Source organism: Solea senegalensis, linkage group LG2 (assembly GCF_019176455.1).
Source record: "Solea senegalensis isolate Sse05_10M linkage group LG2, IFAPA_SoseM_1, whole genome shotgun sequence".
Classification (NCBI taxonomy): domain Eukaryota; kingdom Metazoa; phylum Chordata; class Actinopteri; order Pleuronectiformes; family Soleidae; genus Solea; species Solea senegalensis.
In genome coordinates, this window is record NC_058022.1 from 21,928,017 (window position 1) to 21,945,358 (window position 17,342).

The following is a 17,342-nucleotide window of genomic DNA, read 5'->3' on the forward strand; positions in this document are numbered from 1 at the left end:
AGTTAACAGGGAAATGGAGGATGCTGCTCCCCTATTTTACTCCTCCATCCCCCTCCCCCACTGCCTCCCACACTAAAAAAAAAAAATCAAGGAGAGCGCTCATCCAAGCTGAGTGGATGGCCCAGTCAGCCAATCAGCTCCTTGCACATCGGCTCTGTCATCAGGCTTAGATATTGAGGAAGGATCCACTGCTCTGCTGCTGCTGCTGCTTCTCTCACTGTGTATATGTATATGCATGCGTCTGTGTGGGTGTGTGTGGAGATATATATATATATATATATATATGTGTGTGTGTGTGTGTGTGTGTGCGTGTGTGCGTGTAAGCCTGATGAAATGCCAGGATTGGGCTACCTCCAGGGAGAGCCTCTCCATCCTATAATGTGAGGTGGCCAGCAGCACTGTGGGGATCAGGGAGAAGCTGCATCCATCAAGCTACGGGCCTCCGGAGGACCAGGCGTGATCCAACGGGAGGGCAGATTTAACAAAAAAAATAATACTTCTCTGCTGAGGAGAGAAGCCATTGTCGTCATCCATCCGTTTTTTTTTTCTCACTCCGTGAGCCCCCTCCTTCCTCCTCCACCTCCACTCTTCTTTATTTCCCCATTCTTCATTCATTCCTCATTCTTCTAGAGGCTCTCGTTGGAATATCAAACCTCCATGTATGACAATTTGTACCTGCATGGATTTGAAGACTCGGAAGCGGTGAGTGTCTGGATCTGAGTGTATATGTGTTAATCTGCTTTTGTGCCCTGCTTCTGCTTCTGCTGCTGTTGTGTTTATTGATGGAAGTAGCTGTGCACACACGCACACACACACACACACATGAAAGAGGCCTTTAATGGGTTAGCCAACAGTACACCGAAGCGTGATCATGGGCTGTACTTGGTTGGAAGGGGGGTTGGGTCAGTGGGTGTTGGTGAGAGAGAGAGAGCGAGTGTGTGTGTGTGTGTGTGTGTGTGCCCACATGAGGCAGGTGTCTTCCGTTGTGTGATATTCACACAATGTCTGTATATCTACTTCTCTGAACATGTGTGTATGTGGCTGCAGTGTGCTGATGCCATCAGGAAACCACCAGAGTCAGGAGGAGCCATTTAGTGAAGCGCTCAGTGAAGAGATGGACTGAGCCCTGATTCAAAGAGGAAGATGGAACTCTGTTATAATTACACCTTTCTTTCCCCTTAAGGCCCATAACACCCAAATCTCATCCCATTTCAACATATATCAAACGTGCAGCAGGGTATTTTTCACCGCATGATGTACAGGCTCTGCCGAGGCTCAGCGAAAACATGCATCATGATGTCATTAAGTGGATTCTGATGCTGATGAGTCACATGCCAAAGCTACTCCATTGGATAAAGACTCGGATGCAACCTCCACACTGACACGAGACGTGATGCTCACAGTGACATTTGTGCCAGTTAAGTTGTAACTGTGAGAGACAGACCAGGAAAATAATAAGAAATTGAAATGGAAAATAAACTATTTCCATAGGGCAACACAATAGAGCATTTTGTAACACAGGCTCTCTCTCATAGAGACTTCAATCCTCTAGTAAGCTTAGATAACCTTGATGACATCATAGTGACTTCATCATGTTTTTTTGCTGCTCCAGAGCAACTATCGCTCCTCATGTTGTGTAAGCTGAATTTGATGTGTAAAAATCAAACAACTCATGTTTCCTCCTTCATATGAGCATTTTTTAATGAAGTCGTCATTTGAGTTTCGTGGACACATCACTGTGATTACATCCAGGGTGCTGAAGTCAGGCCCCTGCATCTGCTGGCTTGTAAAAAACAGCGAAAAGTGCTTAGGTATGATGACTAGCTTGATTGATCGTCTTGAGACTAATGGCCTTCCTTAATTGAATCATCATCAGTGGCTGATTGCTTGGATCAACACAGCAAAAGGAAGTGTTTGGTCCACTTATGTCCAAGCAACGCAAACAAAAAAAGGGCTGTTACTGGAAATGTCTAAGTTTGAAAGGATGAACTGTCCTAACAGAAATTTCAAAAGCGACAGACAAATTAGAAAAATGGCAGCTTCTATAAGCTCCTTCATAGCTACAGTAGTACAGGTCAAATGCAATAAATTCAGAAATCAGAGATTTTAAATTAAAAACACCATTTTACTAGTAAATATAATGTTGTACTGAATCGTCAGACCTTTTGACCCATGTGTAGAATTGTAGGATACTACAACATATATTTCTTTATTGTTTTTACAACTTGTGTATAAAATGGTTGGGTTCTAGGGGGGAAGTTGGAACTGGGAGTGAGTGCAACACGTTCCAGTTGAAAAAAACATGGACGCAAACGCTCCTCTACATGGTAGTTCGTGCACACAAACAGTTTTTTTCAGACTTCTCCTACTGCATTGCATTTACATCGGAACTTTGAAGCAATTTGCAGCGACATCACCCCAGAGTTCACAGCGTTCCATTTGAGAAGCCAGAAATGCTTGTCTCAGACTAGCCATTGTTTGCTATTCTTAGCAATACCAGTTGATAACAATGCTAGGTAGGATTTTTAGTGCTCACAAACAGCTAAGGAACATGTCTACAGTTAAAAAGGAAATAGTACTATGTGTACGACTGATTTACTGTGAAACAAATGTGACAGGAGAGCTTATTAATGACAGCCTGTGGCCAAGTGGAAAGGGAACTTGGGAACCTGGTGGGGAAGTCCCCACCAGGTCGAAAGGGCTGGGGTACCCCTGAGCAAGGTACCCAACCCCCATTGCTCCCCGGGCACTACTCAGTGTGGCAGCCCACTGCTCCTAATTCTAGGATGGGTCAAAATGCAGAGAATAAGGGGATTCATTAAGTATCTAAATTTAACAGTAAAAGCACCAGTGTTTGTATGGTGGCGGCCATCTTGTAATCCCATGTCCGTTAGTTGTTTTGTTTTGAGTTCTAAGGAAATCTGTTTAGATTTCTTCCTGTGAAGTTCTTCCTGTGTAAGAAAAAGCCAGACTTTAAAAGTAGACTCTCCAGTCTTTATAAATGTTTATATCCCAGGAAGTAAAACACAGGAAAACGGAAATGTTAGAAAGTCTTGTGCTGGAAGAGTTGTTTGCTTAAAGAGACAATTTTCGTAAAATTCAGAATTTTGTGGATTCATTTTGGAAGAGTACAGTGGTTACAGCAATACACACAATTTAAGGCTGTTGATTAGTTACAGTACAGTATGAAAGTTTAAGGTTATGACACAGATACGACACTCAATATTGGTTTGGAACAACAACCAAACAAAGAAGAAAAAAGTTTTATCCTGTGACAAAGTAACTTGACTGCATCAATGGCATCGTTACCATGGCTATTAGAAGTTATTAAACAATAACATTTACCTATATTTAATCATAAATAAAATCATTTATAGGCAATGACAATGATGAGCTGTCCAACTGCTCAGGGTTGGGATGGACTGTCATTTTCTTGAGGTGATTTCATGAGACGGGTCAGAGGGCATAAAAAGTGTCTTCTGCCTCTTTCTCTTGTAAAATGCAGAATTGCCTAAAAGCTGATGTTGGCTGTGTGTGGTCATACAAACTGCTGACAGCACAGGAAGTGCTCCTGGCACTCAACTCCTCTTCACATTATCATCATTTTACCTGCTCCACATTCACAGTGCCAAACCACCACTCATGACTTGGCACAGGTCGATGTGAACCAGACACTTGAAGTGTTTTATAATGTAACGTCACATCTTTTCGTTTGGGTGCATCTGTCCCGGGATTTCTGACTTTTGTTGAGTGTGGCTTTTGTTCATCTGCATTAGTCATGGTCTGATTATAAGTACATGTACAGTCCAGTTTGCTGTTACTCCAGATGTAGATTTGTTCTGAATGGGAAGGTGAGCCTGGACTTTGGTCTGGAGTTGTTTTCCGATTGTTTCAGACAATTATGTCTAAAAAACATCTCAAATAAACCAATAGTTGAAGCAGATCACACAAGAAGGATGAGACTGTTCAGCCTTTGGCTAAATTAAAAATGTAATATGTGGTTTGTATCCCTGCCAGGTCAAGGGCTGGGGTACCCCTGAGTACAGTATTCAGTCCCTATTGCTCATTGATAATTGCTCATATTCACATGGCCCACCACTCATTATCAAGGTATAATTATTTTGTATGTTTTGTATGTCTTTTATTTACAGACTCCTTTTGCATCATGGATATATATATATATATATATATATATATATATATATATATATATATATATATATATATGTATATATAAACATTTATATATATATATATATTTTTTTTTTATTGTGCATTATTGAACAGACGAGGCGTTTAGTGGCCCCCTGGTCACCTGAGTTTTAGACCCCCTGCTTTAAAGTGTGGTAGAAACTGTATTCTGTAATTCTAAACTGTGTTTGAAAGATCTTGTAATTTTAAAAGTCCCAGCCCAACACTAGTTCGTTAAAAAACTTAAATCTTGGCCTGTCTAGTTTTTGGTTTTTATCAGCTTAAAATAAGGACTTTTTTCTTTATCAATATAAGAATATTTGGCTTATTCCTCATGGGGTTGTTTTTGCAGTGTAACAGATGCATTTATTGTTTTAATTCATTATTTACTTATTGTGTTGTATTCGCTGGGTGATACACCTAATCACATAAAAAGAGTGTCATTGTGTGACAAGAGGTACAAGAAAGATTATAACGTAAGAATTGTGTCTATTCTTCAGGGCTCAGCTGATTCATATACTAGTAGACCATCAGACTCAGATGTCTCTCTGGAGGAGGAGCGGGAGGTCCAGGCTCAGGTCCAGAGCCAGAGCCCCAGCCAGAGCCAAGGACCGGCACAGACCCGCCAGGAGAGGGAGCAGCAGGCCGCCATTCAGCTGGAAAGAGCTAAGGTAATAACCTGTTGGAAAAAAAACACAAATAGACGTGTGCAAGTAGTTGATTTTTATTTACTTGCACATGTGTGACTAACAAAAGTGACTAGTGAGGCAGTTACCTGCTCAACAGGGGCTTCTTGATTGCTAAATAAAGCAAATTGAAACTAATGCAGTGTGTCAAAAACAACACATGATCCATTCTTCAATCCTGTGACAGCTCTGTCCATTAGCTCATATGGAGTAGTGTCTCTTTGATCTGCTGCAGTGTTGCCAGATGTACGATAACTATAGTAGTGGCATGATCTGTAGATCGGATGTGGTTGCTATGTGATGCAATGAACCGTTGCCTTCTATTCAAATGAAAAACGCTCCATGTTAAAAGCATAGTTTTGCTATTTAATGTAGTATTCTGGCACTTTTTGTACAATAATATTTGTGAAAATACAATCATTTTAAAGTCACAGTACAATAATTCTGTATTTTCCATCTGGCATCACTGATCCACTGTGTCTCTCCTCCTTTCTGGGGCTTTATGTTCAAGGTCTTGTTTGGTTTGTCGCTGGGGATTTAGTTCTTTGAATTGCGTCTGATCACGTGTTTGTGTAACAGAGGTGATCTTTATGCACGGCGCTCTGTCGTCTTTTTTTCAACGCAATTTAAAATTATTATTATTAAAGTTGGGTTCAGGATAGTCTAACATAATGAGAGTGTTTCCACTAAATGATGAATGGACCTGTGCCATACAATGTGGAAGTCCTCCAAGTATTCAGAAAATGTTACGCAGTTTGAGTATGTTACAAAATATTTTAGGGCATGTGTTCAGTATTCTGTAGTGATTAGAAATGCTGCTGGATGGCCGATATCCTTTGTATTCAAACAGCAGTGTGTAGTAAGGTCGAAATATCAATTTGGTGATTATATCGTCGTCCTTTTTCATGCAATTGGATAATCAATTCACTAGGGCAAATATTTTAATTAACAAGTGAAGACACTCTAACGTAAACGCCCCTACCAGTTTTACACTTCGGGTGTCGCTACTTGATGTCTCCAAGTATCATATTGTATCGTGAGGTACCTTGCGATTCCCACCACTTTTCAGGCACATCCTTTCTGTCCTAACCAAACTCTATGTAACATTTACATGTTAATTAAAGCATTTTTTCAAGTTCTATCCCCATTTGATACATTTTCATTGTGCACATTTTTTTGATGTGCTTTTTTTAAATTTAGGAGCAGCTCTTTGGGAAAAAAAGTCAGTGTCAAGCTCTTACTTTTCTTTATTTCACAAAGAAAGATTCATACCAATGCTGCTGATTGTTGGGGAATTTTGCTGTCAAAGTTTTGGGAAACTAGTGAATACGGCTGTGGAGACTGAGATAAATTGAAGTCAAAGGAATTTAGACAAGATAAGTTAAAGGAATTGAATATACAAGAAAAAAGAAATGCACCAAGACAGGCATGTACATAGACTGACACTACCTCCAATTCTGAAGATCAGTCCTGCATATTAGGGTTTCTCAATCCTCGTCTTGAGGACTGATCTTCAGGTAAAGGCTGATCAAGGGATTTGAATTCCCTTCAGATTACTCACTGAGTGCCTTTTATTGAACATCTAGGCCAAACCAGTGGCATTTGCTGTAAGGACCAACGTCAGCTACTGTGGTGCACTGGATGAGGATGTTCCAGTTCCAGCCACTGCCATCTCCTTTGATGCCAAGGATTTCCTCCATATAAAAGAGGTATGTGAATAGTTTGTGGTCAAACACAACACCTTCTGTTTGTCCAGCAGCCAAAATAGTTTGTCCTTGTATGTTTGTAATCTCCCCTTTGACGTTATGCTGCTCAGAAGTTCAACAATGACTGGTGGATAGGTCGGCTAGTGAAGGAGGGCTGCGAGATCGGCTTCATCCCCAGTCCTCTGAAGCTTGAGAACATCCGGCTCCAGCAGGAGCAAAAGAGAGGACGAGTTCAAGGGTAAGTAGCAACAGCACATTATAGTTATAGTCATATACTGTAGTTAATGGAAAGACAAAATATAGGGAGATAAAATCAGATTAAACTATGGACATAATAAGCAGCTGAACTGGTTCATTGTTAGATGTTAGTGAGAAATCCCGTATGACCATAAGCTTTATGTTGTACGTTCATTTTTAAAAAGCCACTTTTTAAAGCCACATAGCCACTGCATATGTTTGGAGTGTTTATAGGAGCTATATTTATATTTTTGTAAAACTGTGGGCCACACAGTTGGCGCTGTTGCCTATGCAGCAAAAAGACCCGGGTTTGTGACACAGTCAGAACAAGGAATTTGGAGTTTTCATGTTCTCCCTGTGTATGTGTGTGTGGGTTTCCTCCGGTTTCCTCCTACAGTGCAAAAAACATGCAGAGGTTAGTTGGACACTCTAAATTGCCCATAGGTGTAAGTGTGAGAGTGAATGGTTGTCTCTCTCTCTGTGGCCCTGCAATGCACTGGCGAGCTGTCCAGGGTACCCTGCCTTTTGCCCTATCTCAGCTGGGATTGGCACCAAGGGCCCTGCAACCCTCATAATGAGGATAAAGCAGTATATGATGAATGAATGAATGACTGAATGAATGAATGTAAAACTGTGGCCACTCGAGTTTAATACAGGTACTGCAATCCAGTTTCAAAATATTGGACACAACCCCTTATAGATTCTTGTGACAAAATAGATTACACTTATAGGTTTTTCAATTTCTGACAACAAAAATGCAGAATTTGTTATAAATGGCCAATTAATAATGTTATCTTTCCTAAATACATGTTTTATGTTATGTTTCATTTTAGTAGTTATTCTTATAAGACAAATACACACTTTTATGTTAGCTTTTGTTTTAAAAGGGATTCTTATAAAACAGTCCCAAAAGGCCAATCTTATATAGCACCGTTTCCTTTAAACCTGGCTTTCAAAATAAGAGCCACTGACTTCGGCTTTCTACTACTTCGTGTGTAAACCTTTTGCCCATGTGCAGAACAAATTGTGTTTCCGGTATAGATCACATCGTGACAGTTCTATTAGCCTATTAGCTTACCTGTGTGTGTGTGTGTGTGTGTAATCCTCCAGGCTTGCTGTTTTATTTCATAGTAATCCCACTTGACTCGATCACGTCAACATTTCACTTACTAGTTAGATTTTTTGTTTGTTCTTTGTGGCAGTGAGCCTCTCTGATGAGGAGAGACTCTTGAACCCCCATTAACCAGGACAGCGGTTTCACTGTAGCTTTAAAATAATGTCTGTTTGTGAGAGACGCGAGTCCAAGAAATATCTGACATTAACGTGATATTAGAGATATGTAAGATAGGCATTGCTTTTATTGTCAATGTAGGGAAACAAATAAAACGTGTTTTAACACATTATTTATACTAGGGATGAGTATTTGATTATTCACTTGATTATAAAAAGTTGAATAGAACTGTGATTATTCATGATATTTTAAAAAAATACAAATTAAATCTACAAATCTAAATGACTTCCTAATTTGTGGTGCATCGTTTAACACAAGGTGGTGGCAGCAGCAAGCATTTAGTTTGTGGACTTTGTGTGTGTTTGCAGAAGTGATGAAATTTACGAGCGGTCTTGAATGCATCTTGAAGTCGCTTCTCTAAGATCAACACACTGTAGATTAGAGTTTAGAATCTCTGCTCAAGACCGAACCGAGACGGGATTAGGCTCATGATCATGTTGGCCAAACAAATATTTGCCTGTGTGCTTAAGGTCTGGACTGACAGCCCTAAAAAGTCACTGCTGTGTTTTCAGAACAGCACATGGACACAGGACATGTCCCCACCAATATTAAATTCACCAATTTTTTTTTTTGCTGGAAACTAATGAATACATTAGTTACACATGGTGCTCTGTAAAATATGAAACTAGTAAAAACACTCAAAGAGTACAAATCTCAACCAAGGCTTCTCAGTTTTTGAATCCAGATCATCACCAAAATAAAGGGTCAGGGTATTGTAGGGTACTTTGTCTACTTAGTTAAACTGCTCACAGGCAAATGACAAATTTACAATCTATTATTAATTCTGATTACTTCCTTCTGTAGCAGTCATTACATACATTGTTTGAATTTAATAGATGATCTACATATTCATTATGAATTTATTAAAATAAATAACCAGAACTTTTCCTGTTTGCATCAGTTTATGTCTGTTAAGAATGATTTAATACCCGCTGTGTGAGAAGATTAGACATAAGGCATGGGCATATGCTACTTAACATCATTTGATACTAATATAGAGTATACTGTGATATATTCCTGTAAAGCAGGGCGATATGGCTTATAAATAATATATGGCTATTTTTAGGCTATATCCCGATGCACAAGATATATCGAGATATGAAGCTGCACACATGTTGTTTCACTGTGAGTTTTGTCTTTTAGGTGCTAATTTAATTCCAAATGAAAAATCTAAAATTTAACTTGTGGATTATGATCCAATGTAACTGTCGTGTAGACTAATAATCTGAAACAAATTAATAGCTAATATGAACTAGAAATACGATGATTTCTTTATGTTTTACACCTTTCCTGTGCAGCGATTGATCATTTTAGGCCTTTTAAGGTTCTCTGCCGTTTGCCACATTAATACCACGGTGTTTCTTTCTTTCTTTTCTTTTTTATTCCCTCTTGTCTTTTGCAGTAAGTCTGGAGGGAACTCTTCTTCCAGTGTAGAGGATGAGGTCTCTGCCTCTATCCGACCACTCATTTCATCAGCAGGTGAGCACTTCAGACAGAGGGAGAGGGACGTTTACAGCCAGCTTAGAGCCACAACAGCACATAGAGTATAAGCTTCTCCAAAACCATCCCATGTTTCTGTGTAGAGCATAAGTTCACTGCCGTACAGAGTTGTTTGGTACATTTTCCCATCCTCCTCCTCTTCCTCCAGTTGAGGACTGCAGGCGCTCTGAGACTGGAGCTTACCACAGTGCGAACCCAACGTCAAGACTATGAACCCCCCCTCTGAAGTGCACTCATGAGATATTGTGAATATAACCATAGGACAATAGAAACACTTTTCACATGTATGGTATAATATGATATAATTATTATTGCTTCACTTTAATAGGACTGTGATGAAGTTTAGTTAGTTTGTGGCCTCCTCGCTGCCAACAGCTACTGACAACACTGTCACTGTCTTCTCTCCCTCCTGCAGGAAAGCAGAAACAGAAAGTGGTAAGTTGGTGACCAGTTGGTAAAACCACCTTGTTTACCATCTACTAGAATGTTGTTGTCGCTTCTGCTGCCATCATGAAATGACAGGAACGCAAAGTGCTGACACTCTTTTTGCTCTGAGAGAACGTTTCCTCATGTCACAACCTGAAGCCCAAAATACTTCAGCCCACTGAAGTTACCAAAATCATCACCATTTTGATGTTTAGGACACATTAGACAAGCAGTAATGCTTGGAAGCTCCAGTTATGTAATTAAAGACAGATGATAATAATAAATACAGTAAAGTAAAATAAACTATAAAATTCTTAATTTTGCTCTTGTTTTTTTGAATTATGTGAAAGTGTGTAGTATTACCACTTAGACATGGTGTGGTGTTATATCTAACTGTGGTATTATGTGAATAGGTTAATGTAGTTAGTCATATTCATCCATCTATGTAGCAAATCATTGGCTTTGAACCTACTGTACGTCTGAAGTCATTTGCCTATAGAGAAATTGTTTATATAATAGTTACTTTTATAAATGGTGTATACGTGTATGTATGTATATATATACATATATATGTATATATATATATATATACATATATATGTATATATATATGTATATATATATATATATATATATATACATATATATATGTATAACAACTGTTCATTCATTATCATTTGCTACATGTACCAACATGGGGAGATATATCAGCGATTGTGACTGTGACTGTGGTTTAATGTTTCACTGTCACACTGCTTGTGATAAGTTGGCCGCTTCTGATTCAAATATGTTCACACTGACAGATGGAGCACATCCCCCCATATGACGTGGTTCCCTCTATGAGGCCTGTGGTGCTGGTGGGACCCTCACTCAAGGGTTATGAGGTGAGCTACCATTACAAAATATCTTTTCTTTTTAATTTAAGACATGATAAATATCACAGATTCAGTGTTACTGATGACAAAACACAGCAGAGGTGACAGGTTGTGTACATCGTTCCTTCACTCACCCAAAATAGCTCCATGTTGACGCAGTTAATAGTGAGTGTGTCAGCATCATCGCCCACGTAACATCCCAGATTGCAGCCAGACTAATGAGTCAAAGTCAAAGAGGTCACATGGAAATATGTTGTGTAATCCATAGATTTGAGCTATTCTGGAAAAAAAATCTACATTTACTTGCGACATTGGTTTCTCTGCTTTTTTAAATGTCAAATATTAGTGTCAGTGTGTCATACTGTATTTGTTATGAGAGATAACAGCAATTAGTCATTATTGGGAGATAAACTGTGCTTAAAGACAATGAGGAACAACATACTGTAGCCAATAACATTTAAAAAATAATAAAATGACAGTGCTGAATAGTTGATAACAATGTTTCCCAAACTTTCTATATATTTAAAAAAAACAAAAAAAAAACTATCATAACTCAAATCACAATATGCATACTGTGTGGGCCATCAAAAGTCATTCATTATAAATAAATAAACATGCTTTTAATATTGAGTTTTGTAGTTCATTTTTTAAATTGCTCTATATATGGACAATATATTTTATATATTGTCCATATATTTAATACATTCCAGCAGTGCCAGCCGGTCAGCATACAGGCCTAACATTTCCGGATTTGCACTCAGTGTTATTTGGTTGATTTTAATTTGTTAATTGTTATTTATATTGATGCATAATTACGCATATTATATATAAGAGTGAGCACTTTGTTGTGAAGCTAACCCTTTCGAATATTACATGGAACCCAGCTGTAATAACCACCTGCATGTGCTGAAAGATATGCAAGTTCAGAAATAACATGAAGTGAACTAATGAATTTTTGTATTACAATAATATATATATAATAGTCGTCATTTAATGGCACTTTTCCACTAGACAAGTCCAGCACAACTCAGTAACCGCAACGTGGGCGGAGTCATCATAGCACGGCTGAAACTGCTGTGACATCGTTTTATACACAGCACATACAAACTAGTGACTTGTAAAGCAGTTGTTTTCAGTGTACTGAATCATTAGAACCAGTTAATTAAATGGATTAGTTCAGTACTTCTTGCATGACCGGAGCACAGACACGGTCACTGAAGTGAAACACGGTGGAAGGGGATGGGATGTGGCTCACGATCGCCAGGTTAATCACTAATGTACCAGACTCCTCTGGTAAATATTGAGATTTTAGAAATGTCCTTGCTAAATGTTGGAGATTACCACATGTTTTCAGGATTTTTAAGTCTTTTTAACTGATCTACATTTTGGCATTGTTTGGTTTGATTCCTATGTCAGACGTTGCACTCATGACTCTTCCAAAAAAAAAAAAGCAAAAAAAAACCCAGTAGAGTGGAGCCATGCCGTGCCCAGTCGTGCCGGAACTGTGTAGTGGAAAAGCGCCATATGGTTGGGGTGGGCCTCAGAGCATTTTCAAATTTTGAAAGTGCACCCTTGCACTCTTAGGTTTGGGTATGGCTGTACTAGAGTTTTTTTTTAATTTTAATATCTATATAAAAATTGAATTTAATGCATGTTATTTGAAACATTTACACAAACCAGTGGATAGCATCTTATTCAACTATTTCGAATCATGGAGAGCAGTGTCGCTCCCAGCATGCATTGGGGGAGGTAGCCATGGAAAACACTATGTTGCCCTCCAAATATATACTGTATATTCTCTTTGTCTTTCCAGGTAACAGACATGATGCAAAAAGCATTGTTTGACTTCCTCAAGCACAGATTTGATGGCAGGTGAGACAGTTTGTTATTCTGTGATGACAGGTGTCTCTTTTCATTAACTTTAAATGTTACTTTGAAGGGAAAGAAAAACAAATAATCCACTTAACTCTAAAAACAATGTTAAATTCATTTTTACAACAGAAATCACTGTGTCTAATATCTACTGATATGAATATATGAAGATGTTAACAGCACATTTGTGCTAGCCATTTCAAAGCTATTTGAAAAACGTAATTATCCAACTTTGTAAAATAAATATTATTCTCCCATAAAGATGAAATGAACAGCCCAGGCAACACGACTCGGCTAAAATTCTTTTGCTAATCTTATTTACATTTTTACAGTCTGTGTATAGTAAAGCATGCAATATATAGGATTTTTGGATTGGATTGGATTATTGTATCAGCTCATACAAAAAAAACATCAGATTCCAGTCGTTTATGTACAGTGAATGACTCTTGGATCATGAAAACCTGTATCTTATTATTTCAGGATATCAATAACACGTGTCACAGCAGATATATCATTAGCCAAGAGGTCAGTTCTCAACAACCCCAGTAAAAGAGCCATCATTGAGAGGTCCAACACTCGCTCCAGTTTAGGTAAGAAGACATATTCCACTCTTCTTTCGAAATGTAAAATTTGATTTAACTTTCAATGTATGGATGGATGAAAAACAGATTGTTTTGAAAAACTGAAGTTGTTAATTAAGATTTCTCTTAAGGGAAGTGGGGAGCGTCTAATTTGCTCCTTTGAAGCCACAGACATGACATCATTGTGAAAAAGGATTCCACTGATATTGTTTTTTCAGGGCTGATATCAATGAGCAATTAATGAGGCCAATAACTGATATTTGGAACCAATATGCATTTACAGGGACCTCATATTGGCCCTTGATCATCTGCCAGGACGATAATCGGTCGAATCAAACCGAAAATAAATTGTGATACTATTCGATGTGTGTTGATGTTGTCTTATCAGCGGAGGTGCAGAGTGAGATTGAGAGGATATTCGAGTTGGCCCGCTCCCTGCAGCTGGTGGTGCTGGACGCTGACACCATCAACCACCCGGCTCAGCTCCTCAAGACCTCACTGGCCCCTATCATTGTTCACGTGAAGGTCTCCTCACCAAAGGTACTTTATTTAGCATGCAACAATAAAGTAATAATTTAAAGTTTAAGAAGCTCAGTCACATGAAAATGTGTTACATTTTGTTAAAATAATATATAATGCCTTTCTTGCTCCTCCATGGACAAATATCAAGTTACCTTGCTGGTAAAATAAAAAAAACAAAACATTTGTATATTGTGTTTCTGTTGCTTATTTTATATCATTATATCATCATAGTACCTGTCTGCTCCCAACCCTGTTGTTGTAACAAGTGAATTTCCCCATTGTGGGATCAATAAAGTCTAATCAAATCTCTCTGTCATCCAGGTCCTGCAGAGACTTGTCAAGTCCAGAGGAAAATCCCAGAGCAAACACCTGAACGTCCAGCTGGTGGCAGCAGACAAATTAGCCCAGTGTCCTCCGGTACATCCTCATACTCACCCACTGTTGGCTTGTTGAACTCCTCCTATATGTTTAATTGTGACTCTACTCTACCAGTGGTAAGGTTGACCAGTGGTACCAGTGGTAGAGTAGAGTCGTCTTTCAATTGGAAGGTTGTGGGTTTGATTCCCAGCTCTGCTAGTCTACATGCCGATGTGTCCTGGGGCAAGACACTTAACCCCGGTTTGCAGTTTGTGTGAGTGGTATGAAAGTGTGAGTGGTATGAAAGTGTGAGTGGTATGAAAGTGTGATAGAAAATGCATTGCATATAGATGCACTGTATGAATGTGTGAGTGTTAATAGGTGTAGTGTAAAGCTAGTTACCATTATCATTAGACCATCTCACTCTCTGACCGCTCTGTTCACAGGAAATGTTCGACATCATCCTGGACGAGAACCAGCTGGAGGATGCCTGCGAGCATCTGGCTGAATACCTGGAGGCCTATTGGAAAGCAACCCATACCTCAATGGCGACACCACTAAACCCCCTGCTGGGACGCAACCTGGGACCCACCACCCTCACCCCCTACCCCACCAGCATCTCTGGACTGCAGGTACACAACTCATACTTCTTCCTATTACAATGTTTCAGTTCAACCCTTCTTGAATTTTCATCTGTAGAGTAATTTATTCTAATGCTACAGAGATAAATCCATGCTAATGCTACAGAGATACATTTATGCTAATGCTACAGAGATAAATCATGCTAATGCTACAGAGATACATTTATGCTATTTCTGCTTATTTCTTTGGAGGAACCAAAATATATCTGTAACGCTGTAGTACACACGCCAGGCCTGGAAGTGGTGCTGTACTGCTGCTACAGAAATGTGTAAACTTTTTCTTTTCTTTTTTTTTTTTTAATAAAGCTTTATTCGAATATGCATATATTACAATGTATACAATCACAGAAACAGACAGAATGAAAAAAGTCAGGGCAACTAAGTAAATACAATAAAGGTGATAATAAAGCGAATAAATCAAACAACATCAACAAAGATAGCGACAGAGAAGAGAGGTGGGATTATGATATCATCATTTTCACATTTATCATCAGATACACAAGTAGTGTATCTGTTGTCTACACAAAAATGCAAGTGTGGCGTTTTGAGATGAGAATATGAGTCTCATGTGGATAAAAAAATGGCCTTGTAATTTGATGACAACCACACCATGTTTTGTGTATTGATTGTGTGTTTTTCTGACCTCATCTGTGCCGCCGGTATGATTATGTGATTCGTAGAGCCAAAGAATGCGACAGAGCAACCACACGGGGGATCACTCCACCCCGAATGAACGACGCAACCTGATGACGTCGGATGAAAACTACCACAACGAGCGGGCGCACAAGGGACGCAACCGCATGTCGTCCGGATCGCAGCACAGCCGAGAGCAGCAAGACCCTTACCAGGACTACCAGGACCCCTATCAGGATGCATACAAACCACATCGCAATCGCAGTTCACCGGGCAGCTACAGCCATGACTCCCGGCACCGGCTCTGAGCCCACCTCCCCCTCTCCCACTGAGGCCCAGACGGCCCACATTCCACCCCAAACAAACACTGCGGCGGATACAAGATGGTCCCTAATTGTACCTTTGTGTTGATTTGATTTGTTTACCCGGCTTGAATTATCTTTCCAAGTCAAACAAAGTCATATTCAGATGTCAGGTAATTGTTTTTTTTTTGTTTTTTTTTTAAAAAGAAGCTGCAGGGTGACCCCGTCAGTCAACAGCGTGAGAGGTCAAGAGGTTCAGGAAGCCAATGTTAACTTACGCTGTCAAACAAATAACTTCAATTGATGTGAGTGGGACCTTTTGGAATTTGAACTAACATGAGGCTCAGCAGACGTGCAGCACAGACTGAGCTTGCTGACTGACTGTGTCAGCAGGCTAATTCTGGACACTGGTCAGATGGTGAGACGGTGCGTGGGCTTCTAAATGCCTGGGACATCACACTGGGGACCAGTCGGGAGGGGAGGTCCACTGCACACAAGACTGCTGAAAGCTGCTGACCCTCGTCCTGGGTCATGTATAAATCCTCTCTCTCCATTTAGCTTCTTGCATGCTGATAGATGACCAAACTCCGCATCCACTTCATTTGATATTTTCTACCCAGCGTTGTGGAATCTCACATGAAAAGGAAGAGATACAGAGGTCCGATTTTCTGAATCACCTGACCTGGTCTGTGGCAGAGAGTGCAGGCTGCTAGTTCAAAAAAAAACAAACAAACAAAAAAAACTAAACGGTGCTTCAAATTCCCAAACTATTTTGCTATTTGAGCGTCACTTTGAGCACGGCCAGCTTTTCTGTAGCATAGCTTTAGGATTTCATTTGGGTGAAGACCCTCACCGTCATAAACGGAAGGTGATTGTGATGGTGCTGGGATCAGAGCTTAGTTTACACTGTAAGGGAAGGCAATATGCTTCTGTTTGAAACAGTTAGCACTTAGAAAAGGAAATAGTTGTGATAGAATAGTGAAATATAATAGCATTTGAGATGCATTTGATGTTATTGAGATGTGGACTGGCATTAAAACCAAGCTTGGGTTGTTCTGTCTGACATTTTTTTTGTCCCTGACAGTGTGAAGCTTAAGATTAGGGATTATTATTGTTTTTTTTATATATATATATACATTTAAGGTAAAACATTAATGTCGGTTACCAAGTGAATATGAAGTCAGTGTTCCTTCTGTTGGTTTTAGGGCACTTGAGCATTAAAAATGTGACATGGCAGGATCAGTTGCATCATGTTCATTCTCTGTGTAGCTGGCATGTTGTCCTGACTGCAGAGCATGTTCCCTCCAAACGTACAAAAAAAAAATAGAACCCTACTGTAATCAACGTTATGTTTGTAGAAGTATAGGGCAACTTTCTCTGAGGAAAAAAAAGGGAAAAAAAAAAGAAAAATGAGGCCCAAGAGCAATGGTCATTTTTGGAACCCTGAGGTTTGTAACTCAGTCGTGGCGCACCAAAAACTTAGTGTTGGTTTTTGACATTCAGTGGATTGCATGAGTTATAT

At 39.4% G+C, this 17,342-nt stretch overlaps 1 protein-coding gene across 1 annotated transcript; it reads left to right on the forward strand.

The window, feature by feature from the left end:
- The first annotated feature begins 270 nt into the window (after nt 1–270).
- Nucleotides 271–17,062, forward strand: LOC122765064 (voltage-dependent L-type calcium channel subunit beta-4-like). Its single transcript, XM_044019131.1, has 13 exons — nt 271–702; nt 4,692–4,862; nt 6,464–6,586; nt 6,694–6,821; nt 9,514–9,590; nt 10,027–10,046; nt 10,841–10,921; nt 12,726–12,784; nt 13,265–13,374; nt 13,754–13,905; nt 14,209–14,304; nt 14,691–14,876; nt 15,566–17,062. The coding sequence occupies exons 1-13, from the start codon at nt 658–660 to the stop codon at nt 15,824–15,826; spliced, it is 1,509 nt and encodes a 502-aa protein (XP_043875066.1). The 5' UTR covers nt 271–657; the 3' UTR covers nt 15,827–17,062.
- The last annotated feature ends 280 nt before the right edge of the window (nt 17,063–17,342 follow it).

Excerpts from the sequence above, each read along its gene's own strand:
- LOC122765064 (XM_044019131.1), top strand. The coding sequence starts at position 658 with ATGTATGACAATTTGTACCTGCATGGATTTGAAGACTCGGAAGCG. Across the intron at positions 6,587-6,693 it reads ATTTCCTCCATATAAAAGAG|AAGTTCAACAATGACTGGTG; the intron begins GTATGTGAATAG and ends TATGCTGCTCAG. Across the intron at positions 13,906-14,208 it reads TGAAGGTCTCCTCACCAAAG|GTCCTGCAGAGACTTGTCAA; the intron begins GTACTTTATTTA and ends TCTGTCATCCAG.